General features: G+C 39.9%; 1 protein-coding gene and 1 long non-coding RNA gene across 3 annotated transcripts in view; one reads left to right on the top strand and one right to left on the bottom strand.

Moving 5' to 3' along the window:
• Positions 1–17,801, top strand: part of LOC139828395 (uncharacterized) — a 109,230-nt gene that overhangs the window by 26,832 nt on the left and 64,597 nt on the right. The gene's annotated exons all lie outside the window — the stretch shown is intronic.
• Positions 13,837–17,303, bottom strand: CXCR4 (C-X-C motif chemokine receptor 4). Its single transcript, XM_065841535.2, has 2 exons — positions 17,165–17,303; positions 13,837–15,442 (listed from the first exon to the last, which is right to left on the bottom strand). Exons 1-2 carry the CDS (start codon positions 17,201–17,203, stop codon positions 14,381–14,383), a joined length of 1,101 nt encoding a protein of 366 aa, XP_065697607.1. The 5' UTR covers positions 17,204–17,303; the 3' UTR covers positions 13,837–14,380.

Below are 17,801 nucleotides of genomic sequence, written 5' to 3'. Positions count from 1 at the left end.
ATAGATTCAGCCACTACCGTCCCTTCCCTTAACCAACCTCTTAGCTTTTTCAGCCTAACACTTGTTAGTTTCTTGACCAAGCAATTTGTTAATAAGCCATTCTTTTGTCTTCACAAGCTGTTCTTGTGCCTATATGTGCATCAGTGTAAAGCAACTAGTAATATTTATTTATGTAAGCTAGAAGCTGTCTCAAAAGTATGTTTATTACACAGGAGAACTAATGCAGGGGGAAGGGATTGCAATTTCTTTAGGGGATCTGTAGAAAATTAATTTGTCATGTAGACTGTGGCAGAGTAAGCACACAGGTGTTATCCGGTGCCTGTGGGAGGATGCAAGCTGCTTGACTCATTCAGTGCTCCAGACCAGTCACTCTTTGTGACTAAGCAAAGCCTCTCGGAGACAAATACCTAGTCTATGTGATGGAGAATCAAATGCTGCAGCAAAAAGTTCCCAAAATGAAAACATGAAGCTAGGAGAAAGAAAAAGAACTTCACTTTTTAGAGACATGTTGCAGGATGTTTTTAGACAGTGCTAACATATTTTATTCTCCCCTCATCTCTTTGTTGTTCATTCCTTTTCAATACATTTCTTTTTTCAGCTTTTCCTTTCTACCTCACTCTTTACTCTTGTCATTCAGCCTTTGCTTTAAATTTAGGTTTTTTATTTGTTTGTTTGTATCAGTTATTAAAAGTAAGCAATTACTTATACTGTCTCATTAGCAGTTTCTGGTTACAGAAGCATGACAGTTGTCATGAAACCAGTAGTGTAAATAATGGAATCTGTATGTTTGTGTATTTGATGAATATATAATATTCAGTTCCTGTAATTAAGGCAGCTGAAAAGGTTTTAGCATATAAATAAAAAACCACTGTCTGCAGTTTAAGCTTATGAAGCTGCACACAGGCAGCTTCAGAACAGCCACCAGTGGAGGTGCCAACAACAGAATCAGATATCTCTGCTGGGAAAAAATACACTCCTGAGTTTGACATCTGGGTCCTGCAGCTGGAGTGACTAGAAGAAGAAAGGGAAACAGTACAGACTGTCATCAAAAGGAGGTAGTGGTGCCAAGTGAGCATGGAAATTACATACAGATGCCACTTTTTTTACTTAAGACAAATAGCTCAACTATATAAAAAACTAAGAGCAACAACATCCAAAGATGTGCTTAGAAGTGCCTGATGGGTAAATGAGCATTGCTTTTTGTAAAAATAACTGGCTTATAACTGGAGATGTGAGATTTCGAAGTCAAGTTTATATTTAGATACATTTTAGTGTTTGAACAGATACAGTCAAAAGCATTTTTATGTATAAAAAGGCAAAGAACAAACATGGTGTATTCCAACTGTTTTCTGAGTAACTCATTGTTTTAGCTTTCCAGACTGATACTACATTGCACTATCTCACTCTTGCTCAGCACATCAGTTAACCACACAGGACTCACTGTAATGACTCTCCTGAAAAGCCCCAGCTCTCCGACACAAAAATTCGTCAGAATTACTTAGGTAGCTGTGGTGGCAGTAGAAAAGAATGGAGAAATCCAATGAGCAGGAGACCCTGCATTAGTGTCCCACTCAAAGTGTATCAATCCAGTGGGAGTCTCCACTGATTTTAGCAGGTGTTTGAATAAAGTTCTAGTCTAATGTTCTTCTTTTCTATTTAAGAGGATGAGTATGGTAACTGGGAAGATTTGCTAGAGAAACATTTTACCTTAGTTCTGCCTTTTTTTTGTAGGATTGCAGGAAAGTGGTACTTTCATTGGACTATTTTGTTCTGTCTCAAAAGCTTGATTATTAATGATTTCAGTAAAATAGAATTTATAATAGGATCAGTTTTATGCATATAATCTTCTTTATACCGTGCTTTTACTTCTAAATGATATATCATATCTGAACTGATACCTATATTTGCCTGTATATAAACCCCCTGAAATCACTTATTGGATGGACTACTATTTTTCATTTCTCCATGGTCAGTGTCCTACATATTTTTTTAATTTAATATATTTTGGTTTACTTGTCTCTTTTGTGTACATACGAGGCACGTTCTGCTTCCTGTCTTTCTTTCAGCCAAAATACAACTTTCCTAGAACTGTGTGATTAGAAATTTTGTAATGGGATAAGGAGCTATTTCTCTTTGAGATCCGAAAGTAATCTGTCTTGGTGTCAAGGTTTAAGGCAAGGCGGCAATAAACCATGGCAGATGCTCCCTGTTACCCCCTTTACCTCCCACCACCCCTTCCTTTAGTTAACCTGGTGTCCCCTGGCTCCCCAGGACTCACCACATTGATGTCGGCCTTAGCGCGGACGCCCGCTCGGCATAGCGCACAGCAGCCCAGAAAGCCTACAGCACCCGGTATTCCCAGGCGGTCTCCCATCCAAGTACTAACTGGGCCCAACCCTGGATATAGTTGGAAGCCATCCATCAAGTGTTATCTGTCTTAACATAAATTAATGTTTTAAATCTATTGTACAATGGAAAGATGTCCATATACTGGAATCAGTTATACTCTCTTGATAAGCTGGATAATCTTGGGGTCCTAAGGATTTTCCCTTGTTTACAGAGGTAATCCCAGGAAAGTTGGAATGTCCTCAGTGCTGCAGTTTTTCTGTAAATATGTACAGGTTGTACAGACTCTATGAGCATCAAACCAGGTATCTTCTATAGAAATAAATCAACCTTAATTAATAAAACTGTGTCATTGCCATGGTATCTAATTTTAGAAGTAGTGTATTTAAGGCTTCTCTTTCTTTTACCAGACCTTCAGCATCTGCAAGTAGATTCCAGGCTCCTTTACTAAGAAGAGTAAATGGGAATGCAATTGCATATGTGGTTTTGAAATTCTGTCTACTAAAATACTTGAAGAAAGGTAATGTGATTTGGCAGCTGAATATATTCTTCAGTGAAGGACACTCTACATAATGTACTACAAATGGAAAGGGAAAAAGCTTGAACCAAAATCAGTCCTATACAAACAAGACCCTTTCTTGTTTAGCTTGTATTATAACTTGCTGTCGTGGTACTATCTGAAGCAGCATCAATGGGTCTTGCTACCATTTGGGAAACCTGTGTGTATTTCAGTCACACATTGTTCTTGCAGGATTTCCTTAGGCTAAGCTACAGACGTGAAAGAGCTCCTTTTAAGAGAGTCTGTGAATAACTAGGAAATGAGCATCAAACTCAGCATTATCTGAAGATGTTTGTTAACATGCAGGATGTTCCTTAAGGCCTCTATCTTGAATGAGAAGAGTTTTTATTCAGGATTGCTTTTTGAAAAAGCAAGAGTTCTTTTGCATGCATGTCACTATGGGCCCTACTCAGGCAAAGAACGTTAGTTGATGCTCTTGGCACATGTCTGCTTCTCTAATTTCCTTGGATATGCTGCTATATGCAGCCTTATTTGGAAGAAGATGATACCTTTTCAGTAGTGACAATGGGCACAATTTACGACCTCGCATACTTGCCTATAAACTACTCCTTTTCTGTTGCAAAGTTGTAACTTAAATCATAAATCAAAACTGAATCTCTACTGAAGGATCTCTAGAGGAAAAAAAATATTGTGGAGAGAAGGCTCTGCTCTTTCACTAGAAGATCAGCTGTGACCCTTTCCTTATCTTGATAAGATACTACATTCTGTACCTAGCTGAGAAAAAGGAAATACCTTGTATAGGCAGTAGGCTCTGCTTTCTAGGGAGTGTTAGGCAAAATGATTTTTTATTATATAGTGGAATGACAGGCAGCTGCACAAGCAAGGTTTAGAAGGATTCCAACTCAAAGGTACAGCCATGGAGATAAATGAGACTGAAGTTTTCCTATCAAAATATAATATTATGACCCAAAGTATAATCAATTGGATTTGTATGTGTGTGCCTGTGTGCTGGCATGTATGAATTAAGAAGACAAACAATATATCTTTCCAGAAGAATATTCTTATGTGAGACTCTGCCTACAAAATTTATACCAATGAAACAAAATCTAGGTAGTTATATTGGTGTCACTTTCTCTAATATTGACAGAGTCTCAGAAACAGCTTAAGAAACGAGCAAGGAATTAACCTTTAGACTGTGAAATCCTTAAACTGTGAAAGCCATCCACTACAAAGTTAAGAAGGCATAAAGTGTAACCTTGTTAATTCAAAGACAAAAGGGATCCATTCGTACATTCAGTCTTGTGTCCTCTGTATAAGCATTATCCTCATCTCTAGGGAAGCAAAGATTTGGAAGAATATACATGCTATATTCATGTTTATCCAATTAACTTATAGAGGGAGTCCTAACTCAGCAGACATTTTTTGTATATCAAAGTCAAAGGTCCTAACATATGTCAGCCTTCTACACAGATGCTATACATTTGATATCTAATAAATAATTAAACATTGGATTCAGCAAAGCTACACAGAATATAGATTTGGCCTATTTAATATTTGAAAAGCTACTTATTTTTCACAAACAAAAATAATTTAGATATAGCAATGATTTTAATAGGGCAAGCTGAGTTTGTTGACAAGATTCACTTTGCAGTCTACATCAATTTATGTTAATTCAGTGCAAAATCACACTAGGATATTGAATACATTAAGCATTTTTCACTTTGTCCCCGCAGACTGGTAAAGAATTCTTAGGTTTTTGCTTCTGATGGTTTTATCAACTGCCTATTTTAGATGGAATAAGATCTTTAAAAAACGTTAGAACGGCATAAGCTATCCAGTTATGCAGTCTTCTCAGCTACTTTAAATTAGAAATGAAGTCATCATGAACTGTATATGAAGATACCTGCAGTTCAAAAGCAACAGAAGTGTGGCTGAAGTGTGGCTACACCAGCAAATGTGAACTAATTTCTCATCCTTTCCAAGTCATAAACAATTAACTGTTTCTTTTCCATAAACCCTATCTATTGTAACGTAATGGAACAAATACAAAGCATCTGGAAAGAAAACAATTATAATTAAATTAGTCTTTCCAATTAGGGAAAATGGTGGGCCTTTCCCTTGATTTAGAGTTATAATAATCATTTGTAATCTGATTTAAAAGGGGCTCATGGTTGCATTCATAAAACTAGGAGACATTAGGATTGACATGACCTCTTAGGTATCTAAAGAAATTATAGGCCTGCAGAGGTAAGAAATATCATTAAGTCCTGAGCTGACAGTATTTTTTATTTCTACTGACCTTTGGTTGGATTAAGTCCAGTCATCAGAAAATAATTCCATTTCAAGCAGCTGAGAGTTATTATCAGGTTTTGCTGATTCAGGATTAAGTGTACCTCAGTGGCTGAAGAGCTCATTAGGATGAGCTGTCCATTCATTTATGGAGTTTGTGAAAGGAATAACGAGGAAAACATGTTGTAGCTGTGTTATTTCTGGTGTAGAGCTTGAATTACTAGTGTATGAATATAATCTACAGCTCTATTAATGTGGGGCAGAGTTCTGTAGTGTTACAGATTCCACATACTGTCTGCTAGATTTACAAGACAAATTTACATTTCTACAAATTATATGGACACTTAAATCTAAACACAAATCTTAAAAACTTTTGTCGATTTCTAGCAGATCTAAGTACCTAAATATCTACTGCTGCTAATGTACAGAACCATTTCAGACTTGATAGTGCCAAATGAGAAAGTACATCCGCCTACCCATCATAAACAAAGCACTTCTCAGCTTTTTTCAAAGGACAGTGCTTACTCCTGTAGGTGCTTTTTTTAACGCACACTTAATCCTATACAAAACATTGAAGAGCAGGAGGAGGAGCCCTCTTACAAAAACAATGTCCCTTGTCAAGGGACATTGGTGCAGAAGCTCGGGTTTCCTGGCACTCTCTCCTGGGAGGGTGCTTAATCGCCATGCTGTTGTATCTGGTGAGGTGCTTTTGTCTTGTGAGCCCTTTCGAAAATGTTTAACTTTGCATAAATAAATATTCACTGAGTCAGAGAGAGATTAATTCTATAGCCCAGTGATCAGGACAGTCAAGATGGATAAAGGGACAGGTAATCCCAGCTGCTCCTCTGGCTGCATTGATTTCTGAAGTCAAGTCGGTTAATATCACCAAACGGTACCACTGTCAGCTGTAACCTCAGCATTTCAATACCATGATCCAGTTCAGGTAGATGTACCTTCATTTTCCTTGCAGAACTTGGCTTATGGAGGGTACAGTGGGCCCCAGTTTGGCCCACAAGTACATGTAGTGTGTGGTACTAAGAACTGAGAATTTTAAAATAGATTACCTTTAGAAACTGAAAGCATTCTAAAGGGATGCAAAATCCTTTGTTCTGATTTTTAATTGTTACTGAAACTGGTGAATGAAGGAACAGGATCTCTTTCAAACACCTGAGTAGCAGAGTGGTTCTTAAATATCACAGACAAAGGATCTTGTATCCATCATCTGTCACAGTTTTTATTACAGAGTGCCCACAAGGTGCTTGATGAGGTGATAAAGTTTCCTAATAATCCCTCCCTATTAGCTTGGAAAAGGCAAGAGTGAGTAGATGGAAGGAATCGTGGCTCTGTTGACTGTTTATTCTCTGGGCTGCAGTATGGCTAGGTGGTTGGATTGGTGTGCACTACACTGAATATTCATGCAGTTGCCAGGCCCTCTCCCTTCATTGCAGAGTATTAGGAGAGCCATAAAACTCCACATGTTCGGACTGTACAATCTGAGTATATTTAGTCTGGCTTCAACATAACTGGGCGGACCATATTTCTTCAGTGGAACTAAATGTGCATTTGAGGCAGGGATCTAATGTTTTTTCCTAAGCAGATTTCATACCAAGAGGCAATTTCTTTTTTTTCTTAATTGATAGGTTAATTTTAAGAAGGAGAGAGTTACAACATAATACTTAAACTAAATGCTTTCCTTTTTTTTTAATAGGAAGCCCTGATAAAATTTAGTGGTTGCTAAATAAGAAAAAACCTGCTCTCTGCTTTTCAAGGATTCTGCTTTTAAAAATCGTAGAAACATCCATCACATTCAAAAAGCCCTGTGGAGTGTATATATGAATGTAGATTTGCAGTGCGTCTTAACAAATAACTACATTAAATCTGATTAATAATATAGGTTATAATCAAGAACATGACTAATCATGCTATGACAGATCTCTGTGGTTTAAAATACTGCTTTCAATACCTCTTTCTTGAGCCTTATTTCATTGAAAAGTCCTCTGCAGGACCATGGTCATGTAATCATAATTTGGTTATGGAGGAAGCAGGGCTCACTTCCCTTATAGAGGGGTATCTATTCTCTTCATACCTTTTCAGCTCTTACCCTCTACCTGAGAACTGGTTTATGTTTGTTTAACAATTTGGCTGTTTACTCAAGGAAGTTTTGACAAGATAGTTAAGCTGGTTTAACAGTTTGCTGCCCGAAAAGATGGGATCCCACTTCTTTGCTCCCCGCACAGCTCCCAGGTGCATGATTCCAAGCTTGCTCTTGCAGTTGCTCTGGCTTTTGACTTCTTAGTAACCCAATTCGCTTCACGATGCTGGCTAAAATCTATTTGCTTTATTTTGTTGGTACATTTTCTGTGGTGTGTGAGCTTCCCAAATATGGGGAGCCAAATTAAGAGCTAATTGCTGCTGAAAGAAAAAGTGAAAAAAACCTGTTACAACCTTTCTTTGCTGAGCCATGCACCTGACTGTCTTTTTCTTTTTAAATCTTGGATGTATTCAGCAATCTTTCTGAGCTAACTAACTTAATTTAAATGGTGTAAAATAAATTAGAAAAAAATATAGATACTGTCTATCTATTTAGTCAGTTAAGTCTGTTCAAAAGAAAGTGTGACTGATTCAATAGATCATGCACAGCAGGACTAAGAACTGGAGAGTATTGAAGATATCAAATGAAAGGATTAGAAGAGAATGGGGGGAGGGAGGCTGAAGACCTTCCCAGCAGAGGAAGTTAGATTGCTTCAAATTCCTGTGAAACTCCAGTCTCCAAGAGCTGAACTGGCTTGTCCAAGGAGTCGCATGAGGAGCAGAAGTTGAGGGCATGCATAGTTCAGAGTAAAGGAGAGAAGGAGGGGGGCTGTGAAGTGTGAGACTGTCCTTTTTGGTCCTGCTGGTGAGTAGATCAGCTCAGCTGCCTTGTGTCAGTGCATTGTGAGTGCCAGTGCCACACAGGAGAACACTGTGAAAGAACCACCCCAGTGGGGCTGGGGAAAAAGAGAGCAAGCAAAGGGGATGGGGTGCATCACCTGAAAGGCCATGGAAAGGAAAGTAGTAAACGCTATGTAAGTGGGGGGCAGGAACTCATTAAATCTACTTTGCCGTCAACTTAAATCTAACATGAAACCATGTGCTTGTACAATAATCCCTTCTTCCTTTTTATTCATGTTAGAGACTCTAGCTTCTCTTACCATTGCAGTCCTGTTGTGAGTTCCAACAGTGCGTGTAACACTTGCAGATCAGATATAATACCTCTCCAAAGAGCAGGGAAAATAGATTTCAGGCTTTCAGTGAGCCTAATGTTGACAAGACACATCTATTGCTGTCAAATTAAAACACGTCCTTAAAAAAACAGGATTATTCTCTTACTTTCCACAGATTACAGAGATAGAGTTGACCTGTGGAAACAGAGGTCCCCTCTTCATTTTCTGCTCCCAAGTATACCAACGTTTCTTTCTTTGGTGAACTCATGCAGACAGACTTAGCAGAATGAGTGCTTTTAAAGATATTTTAAATGTTAGATATTTTCCCAAAGGGGAAGAAAGCCTAAGAGGGGGCAATACTAAAAAGGTGAAACCGTAAGAAAGGTGACAAGTGGGTTGTCCAATAAAAGGTTGAGTAGTTATGAGAGTTAAGGAAAGATGTTCTATTTGAACTTTTCAGGTTTATTTTGTATTATGTCTGTTGAGGAGTCTTTGGGAAGGTGACACTTTAGGAATATTACCAGTATTGCTGTCTGTTCTTACTGTAGCCTTGGCAGAGCGCATCAGTAGTGAGGGCAAATTGAGGGCCATCTGGTGTTATGGCTGTGTTAGCATCAGGGATGACACTGACAAGCAGGTAAGGGCCCCCTTCAGCCTTTCTTATCCAGACCTCACTTCAGGAGATCTGGCTGATTACAGTGTGCTGAGTAGGAAACCACCAAAACAGTAAACAAATCCATGCTGCAATTGCACTTTAAGAAACTTGAGAATAAAACCAGCGTTTGAGTTTAAACTTTTCAGATAATATAGAAGTAATTTATCTTTCTGCTAAAGAAAAGCAGATGTTGGAAGGGAAATGCACATGAGAAGGTATAGAAACTCTTCTGAAGGCTGTAATTTTTCTTCAAACAGTCTCTCTCTACTTTTTCTTACTTGTCCAGGATATTGTGTGTAGTCTTAACAGAACAGAGCTGTTAAAATTCTATAAGGATATATTTTTAAAGGAAAAGTCAAGTAGAATAGAAGCTGTAAGAAGAGGACAGTAGAAACAAAAGGCAACATCAACAGCAAAAATACCCAAACCAAAACAGAAGCCAAAGAACTCTTCACAATGTAACCCTTTCAAAAAACTCTCATAATTTCTATTCAGTTTGACATGTTTGTGCAGTGAGAATATGCTCCTGGTGTGAGTTCCAAAAGATAAGGATATTTAAAATGTTGACCTATTTCTTTCAAACACTGTGCCACTGAAGACAAATTACTGTCAGGCTGTTGATAGCTGGGTATGCAAAGCTCGCATGCCTCCAGTAAGAGAAAACCATTTTGCTGGAAATTTATTTCTGTGTTCAGCAGAGCAGTTCCACCTGCTCCATACTGAAAGATTTTATTTCTTGTAGATCTCTTACTGTAGCTGAAATCAGAGGAACTCGTAATCTGCATTTGTAATTGATTTGGCTATAAGTTTATACACTTTAGGAAACATAATTCTTTAGGTACCCTACTGTCTCTGAATTCAGTGGGAGTTTGTCACTGAAACTGTCTGTCCCTTTAAGAAAATAGTAATTTTAATCAATACCTACTACATTTTTAATGACTCCTGACTCTTCTGAAGTCAGTGGAGCCTGGATGATTTGCATCAACAACTGAAAATGGTGCTTATAATTACGTAATTATTGATATGTAGATATATTTATGTTAAATATATATATATATATAAAAAGCACAAAGTATACTTAAAATGAAGTGCTATTAAAATATGTTTGAAACCCAATAAACGTAGCATTGTTTTACTCTATGTCCTGTTAGAACTAGAATTGTGGGAAGATAGTAATAGGGTTGATGTTAAAATAAATGATCTTTAAACTTCATCCTGTTATAGATTAAAGATTTTCAGAGAAAATTAAAAGTGACAGAATTTTTTTTTTGCCTAAAAAGAAAAGATTTTAAGAAATCTTTGCCTTCTTTATAAGAAATAATCCCAGTGCTCATATAATTTCAATTGACATGTGATTTATGGCTGTGAAAAAGAACCTGTATAGCTCTTTCAAAACATAAAGTGAGGGAGTGGCATCCTTTGAGCAAAAACTCTGCTGCCCTATCTGCTTAAGTGTTTCCTAAGTTTCAGCACTATGAGAATGTGAGAATACCCCATTGTTAGGGGATTTTGGAGGCATGCCTGATCAAGGAAGTACTTCCTCGTCATGCTGTTTCCTTTCCCAAACAATATAAAAAATGGCCTTTTCAACCAAACATCTAGAGGTGGTCACTTTGTACATTGTCCAACTAGAGCTCAACCATCACAAGATAAACCATTCATTTGTATGAATGGCTCCATGTTATTACTGCGACTTCCTTTTTAGTTTCATGGTGATTTTGTTTTGATTTATGTAAATGCATAGAAGTCGAACCCCCTGTATAATGATTGTGTCATAAGACTAGCCAAGAAAAAACAAGAAACTCCACCTTACTGGCTGCCCTCTATAGCCTGCATACATTAGCCCTGACACCCTCACTACCACTACTCCTCGTTTCACATGCTCCTCTAATGTGGACCCTGTACAACCTGATTAGAGTAAAAATATGCAATACAAATAATGGATTATAACGTAATTTTATCCCACTGCTTGAAGTATTCTAGCTTGACTTCCAAACAGCCTTTCAGAGGAAGCAAAAGTAAGTTTATGTACACATTCTGTTCTTGGTTTAGCCTTGTGTGATCCAAAGGATTTCTAACTAATCTTAAGCACTCAAAATGTGTGCATTATAGTATTAGGTGAATATCCATGTTTTAGTCCCTTATTGCTGTTAGCACACTGTAACAACCATGGCGAAATACTTAGTGACTGAATTCTGTGCAAAGAGTTTTCGTAAATACGTTGTAATGTATTTCTTTGTAAATACATTATAAACATTTTAATGACCATATAAATTCTTAAACTGCTTTGTAACCAATACTCACCAGTACTCCCATTTGTTTTCTGTATCTTGAGTTGCATATTTTAAATTACTTGAGCACAGCTATCATTTTGTGACATCAAGAAAATGCTGAGACCATGAATTGTGTCTATCTTGAAGAGTTTGGTTTTGATTATTCTATATACTAGAGAGGAATGATTTGGAAAAAGACTTGGAAAATTTCTTTGAAAGCTTTGGAAAGTTCTTGATGTATGTGGACTTATTCAGTGGATAGATTACAAAATTAGGTCTATTCACCTTTGTCACTGAATTTACACTTTGAGAAATGCATTTACTGGGACTACTTTTCATTCACAAAGATGTCAAAAGTCAGAGCCTCAACAAAAATCAGCTTAAAAGTGGTTTTGTTTTGAAGGGAAATAAATTCCGATTTTTTGCAGGTTGTATTTGGAATTGCTCAGTGACTGAGAGAAATTTGCCCAATTTGCTGTCACTTACTCAGAGGTAAAAGGACAGAACAGGCTTCATAATTTCTTACTATGTTTCCTCATGGCAACTTAATTATTTTTACAAATATTTGCTCTGTAAAGAGTAAAAATATGTTATATTCTTATTTAGAGATATATAAAGCTATTTCAAAAGAAATACATGTGGCTTTTTACTAATTTTTGTTGCTGAAGCAAAATCCTAATAATCTTGCAACCTCTTTCCAATACATTATTTTGCCCATAGTTTCACTAATTCTGCTGAAAACAATGACAGTTTTATAAAACTAATGAAGGTCTCATTCCTCTGGGGCTTGGGTTATGTTTTAGTTTTGCTAATTTATTTTCTACACAAATGCTTTCTGTTGTTTGTTCAAAGTGTCCTTTTATAGTGGTCTTTGGCAGTAACATGGACTGCTGAGTTTATTCTGTCGTGCACCCTCTTTCCTGCTTACTCTCTGCTTGAAGTAACAGTTGGCTGATGGTAAAGTGTAATGGGAATAATCGAAGTTAATGCCAGAGGGCTCTAACTATTTCCTCAACAAATAAGCAACAGTGTGTTGATAGCCAATAAGTATAAGTGCAATTAAATCACAGTGATTGATTGGGCTGGGGTGGAAATCAGAATCATTTAGAACAACAAATTCTTCACGGGGAAACCCTCACTAAATTAAGAAAACACACATGAGCAACAAAAATAAACCATTTAAGAAGTTCTGCTCCTACACCACGTTTTCCTCATTTCTCAACATTTCTAACAAGGAACAACTTGATGAAAGTGAGACCTTTTGTTTCTTGACAATGCATCTTTTTCTATTGTTAATTTATATTACGTTGAGTGAAGATAAGACATTAGGGTTGAATGCTGAACTGACCTAAAAGGAGACCTTCCTCTTCTTTGCTCACTTTTCTCTCCCCGTGCCTGGCTCCAGGTTACAGGGTCTTGCACTTTTGTGGTGCTTGTTGGATTCCTCACTGGGCTCGTTCAGTTCACTAAATTCACTAAATTGCTGGAAAATGATTTTTTTTCTCTGCTGGGTTAGTTTTGTGCTGATTCAGCAAACTGAGTCAGCTCAACATAGAATCAGATGATTTCTACCACCTTTGCAAGGGAAAAAGCATGCAGGGTGCAGCCAAGGTTGCAGCCTCCTGACTGGAGTAGGGAAGTTGCATTTATAGCTAGAACAAACCATGCAATTGAATGTGTAGTTTAACATAGTAGTACATGCTTCACAAAATCACTAGGGTGATGTGAAAACATCTTCTTTCTGGGAAATATTGAAATATCCATGTTGCTTATTTCAGTTCTGTGTGTCTAATAGGTATTGGGTTTTACTTTTTTTTGCCTTCCAAACTGTTAAATATTTACAGGACAGTAACAGTTATGTTTGGTTTTTTTTTTGTGTAGGAACATACAAATATTCACAATAGCTCTGTCCTCCTGGGTGTTCATTACTTTTGAGTGTACTCTACTAACATGAAGTTGTGACTGAGACAAATAGGATTTCAACTTTAATTGTTGGAATTTCTGTAGTCTGGCTGGTTTCTACTAAAAGCATATTTTTAAAGAGAATTGGTACACATTCTGGATTTTTAAAAATAATGTTAAGAAGATTGTTTTATCCTAAGAAAATGTGGATATAGACAGGGTAGGGCAAACTCCAGAGAAAAAACACTTATCTTCCACAGATACACCAATAACTATTTCTCGTTCAAATGCTAAATCAAATAGCAAAATGGTCTTTGATCCAACTACTTAATTACTATTACCATGTGAAACGAAATTTAGAAGAACAGCAAAAGGCAGAAGAAATGTAGGATTGACTTTATAAAGAGGCTGTAAAGTTTTAGCAATTGCTTATATAGATTGGTTTTCATGGAATGAATGTATTCTGGTGAAAAAAACAAATGACTTGAGACTCACAGGTGTCAACTGAATAATCACTAAGTACTGAAAGTCATTTTCCTGCTTTTCATACAAGAGCCCAGCAATTTTCAAAGAAATTATTGTGCATTGAGAATTGTAAACAAAAGCACTGAAAAAAAAAATAACCAGAAATGAAAATACCACTCAAAATAACTTTTTGTCTTATACTTTTATTTACCTTGAACAGAATTTTTTTTGCAAACCATCAGTTACTGAGAATGGGGAAAAAATCCCTAGCATGTAACAGAGGAGGCTTTGGTTATAAGTGCCATTTCTACAGCAGAGTTAAGCTATTGTAAACCAAACATCTTGTAGTAAGGTAAAAAAGTCCAGCCAAAATTTTTAAGAATTTAACAGCAACACTGAAAACATTTACATATAAACAACAAAGGAATGTTTTCTAAACTTTTAACAGTCACTTGCTACAATCCAGAAGTGTTTAGTTCACATATCTATACATACAAGCACTAAAACTTTTGTGAACTAACCACTTGTCCACAGGACCCGCCTAGACAGTATTCATCAATACCAAAGTTTTTTTATATAAATAAGTCAATTAAACTTCACAAAAACTAAAAGAACCAATATAAAATTCCAACTGTAAATAAATCTGTACATTATGGTCAGTCTTGTTTTTCTGAAATCTTGCCCGACTTTAAAGTGTCTATTTATAAAAAGATGGCAAGGAGCAGCGTTAGCTGGAATGGAAACTTGAAGACTCGGACTCTGTAGAAACAGAAGAATGTCCCCCACGTTTGCTTTTTGAAAGAATCTTGAGGCTTGATCCTCTGCTAACTGATGTCAGGGCATTTTGTGCTGATGTTTTGAATTTGGCACCCAGGAAGGCATACAGAATTGGATTCAGGCAACAGTGGAAGAATGCCAGGGCTTCAGTGATGGAGATCCATTTATGCACGATCGTCTCCAAGCTGCAACGATGTCTGATGACTCCTAGCAAGATGAATGTGTCGATGCTGATGCCGATATAATATGGTAGCCAGCAGGCAAAGAAGGCGAGGATGAGGATAACCGTTGTCTTCAAGGCTTTGCGCTTCTGGTGGCCTTTTGAATGTGACAGCTTAGATATTATAATACAGTAGCAAGTCAGGATTATTAGACCAGGCAAGACAAGTCCTACCAAGATATGCTGAAATCTGAAAGAAATCAGCCAGTTCTCATGAGGATACATGCGATCGCATAGATACTTTCCTTCTACTTCACTAGTACTGGCAAAAATTATGTCAGGCACTGTCAGAAGCACAGCTGGTAGCCACACGCCCACATACACCACCTTCTCAGCCAACAGCTTTCGTGGTCGCTGGCTGTTGGTAGCATGGACTATTGCCAGGTAACGATCTAAACTTATAAAGGCCAAAATCAAGACACTGCTATAGAGGTTGACTGTGTAAATGACATGAACTGCCTTACACAGAACATTCCCGAAGTACCAGCTTATGGCCGCATCCACAGACCAGAATGGCAAGGTGATGACGAAAAGGAGGTCAGCCACAGAGAGGTGCAGCCTGTATTTATCTGTCATGCTCCTTTGTTTCTTCTGGTAGCCCATAACAACAATAACCAATCCATTGCCAATTATTCCCGTCAGGAAGATGATGGAGTAGATTGTTGGCAAGAAGATCCGGTTGAAATCAGCATTCTCATGCTGGAAGCATGGCTCTCCATAGTCCCCATAGTCACCTGAACCAACCTCATCTGTGCCATTATCAGAAAATTCAATGGTGAACCCAGAAGACAGCTAAAAGGAAAAAAAAAAATTAGAAGTTAGCTTTGCTGCAAAAACTCACTCAATATATCAGTATGTTAAGAGTTGCCTGAACAGTCTCCATCATCATTAATAGGCAAACGTTTTGAAAAACAGATGAAAAAATAATTTTGAAATATATATATGATACAGCAAATAAGAACAAGATAAAAAAATTCCTTTGTCTTTAAGGACTAAGGTCTTGTAAGGAAGGCCAGGGATGAAAGGGAAAAGAACAATAATGGCTACTCCCAGAAATATTGTTGGTTCTGGACACTTCACTGCTCAAATTTAGATGTGTACTACAGATGGAGGAGCCCCAAAGTGCTGGATGCAAGAGGTTAGTCTGCACAGAATGTTACCCATGACATTTAACTCTTACAACAGAGAGCTATTATATAAAAAAAAAAGTTTAGATGGTAATACTGCTGCCTCAAAGTCCCTTCTCATTAGCTGGATGGGGTCAAGGAGAAACAGAGAAGGTACCCTCGGCTGATGTAATAAAGGATAAATAATGGCAAGAATTCCCTGCTGAGAAGCAACTGACAGCTCCACACACAGAGACGGGGAAAAAAACCGTAAAGCCCATAAAGAAAAGAAAGGAAGAGGTGACCTTAAGCAGGGGAACTCATACCCCATGGAGGGTCATCACGACCAGCCACGTTCCCTCCTTTTGTTCCCCACCCGTTGCGGTGGCGGGGCAGGGGTGACGCGGGCTGGTGCTGGGCTGAGCCAGTCTGCGAACCAAGTGCAGCAGTGGAAAAAGGAAGCGAAATTCTGGTGAGGGCATGAAAGCACATCAGGAAACCACCAACGGTTTTGGCCACCACGCTGCAAAGCAATGCAGGCGGGCGAGTGCCACCTGGCCTTGTACAACTCCTCGGGTTTTCAGATTTTAGTTTTCATGCCCCGTGTACCATGAACCCCTGACCCCCGCGCGGGACGCGCCCCGAGGATCCGCAGCACTTCACACAGGGATGCACCAGCCCCGGGAGGGCATTGACTGCGGATTAAAGTTGGAACTTGCCAGAGATCTCCAGTTTGCTCCTCACTACTCTCAAAAGCCCGTGGCAGAAGAGCGGGCTCTGCATGGGAACACCGCTCGGCCGGAGGGTCCGGCTGGGCGCTGCCGCCGCTCCCCGCACACCGGTAGCCCTGGGTGAGAGGGGGCGCCGGGGCTCAGGGATGCCATCCCTGGCGTCACATCACTCCAAACTTCTTCGCTTGTATCCCCCCTCATCATTCCCGTGTCTCTAATTGCCCTGCCGGCGTTTTTCAGTCCACAAAGGCGCCACATGTCACTGCAACTGACGGCTAAGCAGCAAAGCCCGAGGAAAGAAGCGGGAGTCCAGCAGCGGCTGCAGCTCCAGCAGGGTCCGAAGCGCTGCAGCCAGGCACAGCAGCATCAAGAGGCCAGGGCTGAGCCCTGCCCGTTTGCGCCCCGCATACCCCCGCAGTTACGTGGGCTGGGAAGCCGGAGGCAGCGCGGCGCTCGGCTCCGCGACCCCCGCCTTGTCCCGGTCCCGCTCTCCCCGCGGCTCGGGGCGATCCCTCCCCTCCGACACCCGCTCTTTCCGCCGAGGGCATCTTTGTTTGCAAACAGCGCGCACATGGGCGACCACTGCGGGGAGCCGGGGCTGTCGTGCCCCTGCCGCGGAGCAGCGGCGTCGAGCAGCCAGCGCGGCCCCGCCGGCCGGCGCAGCTCCCGACACTTACATCCAGGCCGTCAAGGCTGTTGTCCATGCTGTGAGCCATCTAACGGTCTCGGGCTTTCGAGTTGTTGCCGCCGCGCCTCTGCCAGCACCGTCACTCGCAGCTGCACCAAACACCCGCCCCGATTCTTCTGGCGGGACGCGGCTCTTATAAGTTCCCCCGCTGCCCCCCCGCCCCCGGGGCAGCCCGCGAATGGCTCCTCCCCGACGGGTGTCACCGCGGCCCCGGGCTCCGGGCTCCGGGCGGGCGCCTCGAACCGCCCTTTGTCTGCAGCGCCAGGGCTTGGGAACTGCACTTGCCCCGAGCGCCCACGGGGGCGTTGCTCTTCACAGGGGTATTTGCCACCCTCTGTTTGATGTGTTCATACAATTGGGTTTTTGAATTTCCCCTCAAAAAATTCTTTGAAGTGTGTTGTCGGGCCCCGTGTTGCCATGGGTACCCCGGGCGAGCTCCGGGTGAAGTCACTGGTTCAGGAATCGTGATGGACGAGGAAGAGGAGAGGTCCTGCATACCCTTCAACATACAGTCAACTCAGTCCCTGGAGTTGTCTCCCATCCCTACTGAGAAGAGAGTTTCCTGAGATGCAGGAATTAAGGGCATGGTCCTTCCTGAGGGATGAGAAGTTCTGCAGACCCACCCG

The sequence above is a fragment of the Patagioenas fasciata genome, chromosome 7 (genome assembly GCF_037038585.1).
Source record: "Patagioenas fasciata isolate bPatFas1 chromosome 7, bPatFas1.hap1, whole genome shotgun sequence".
NCBI classification, from domain to species: Eukaryota; Metazoa; Chordata; class Aves; order Columbiformes; family Columbidae; genus Patagioenas; species Patagioenas fasciata.
The sequence above is the reverse complement of the archived record's forward strand: the minus strand, read 5'-3'. Positions and strand labels throughout refer to the sequence as shown.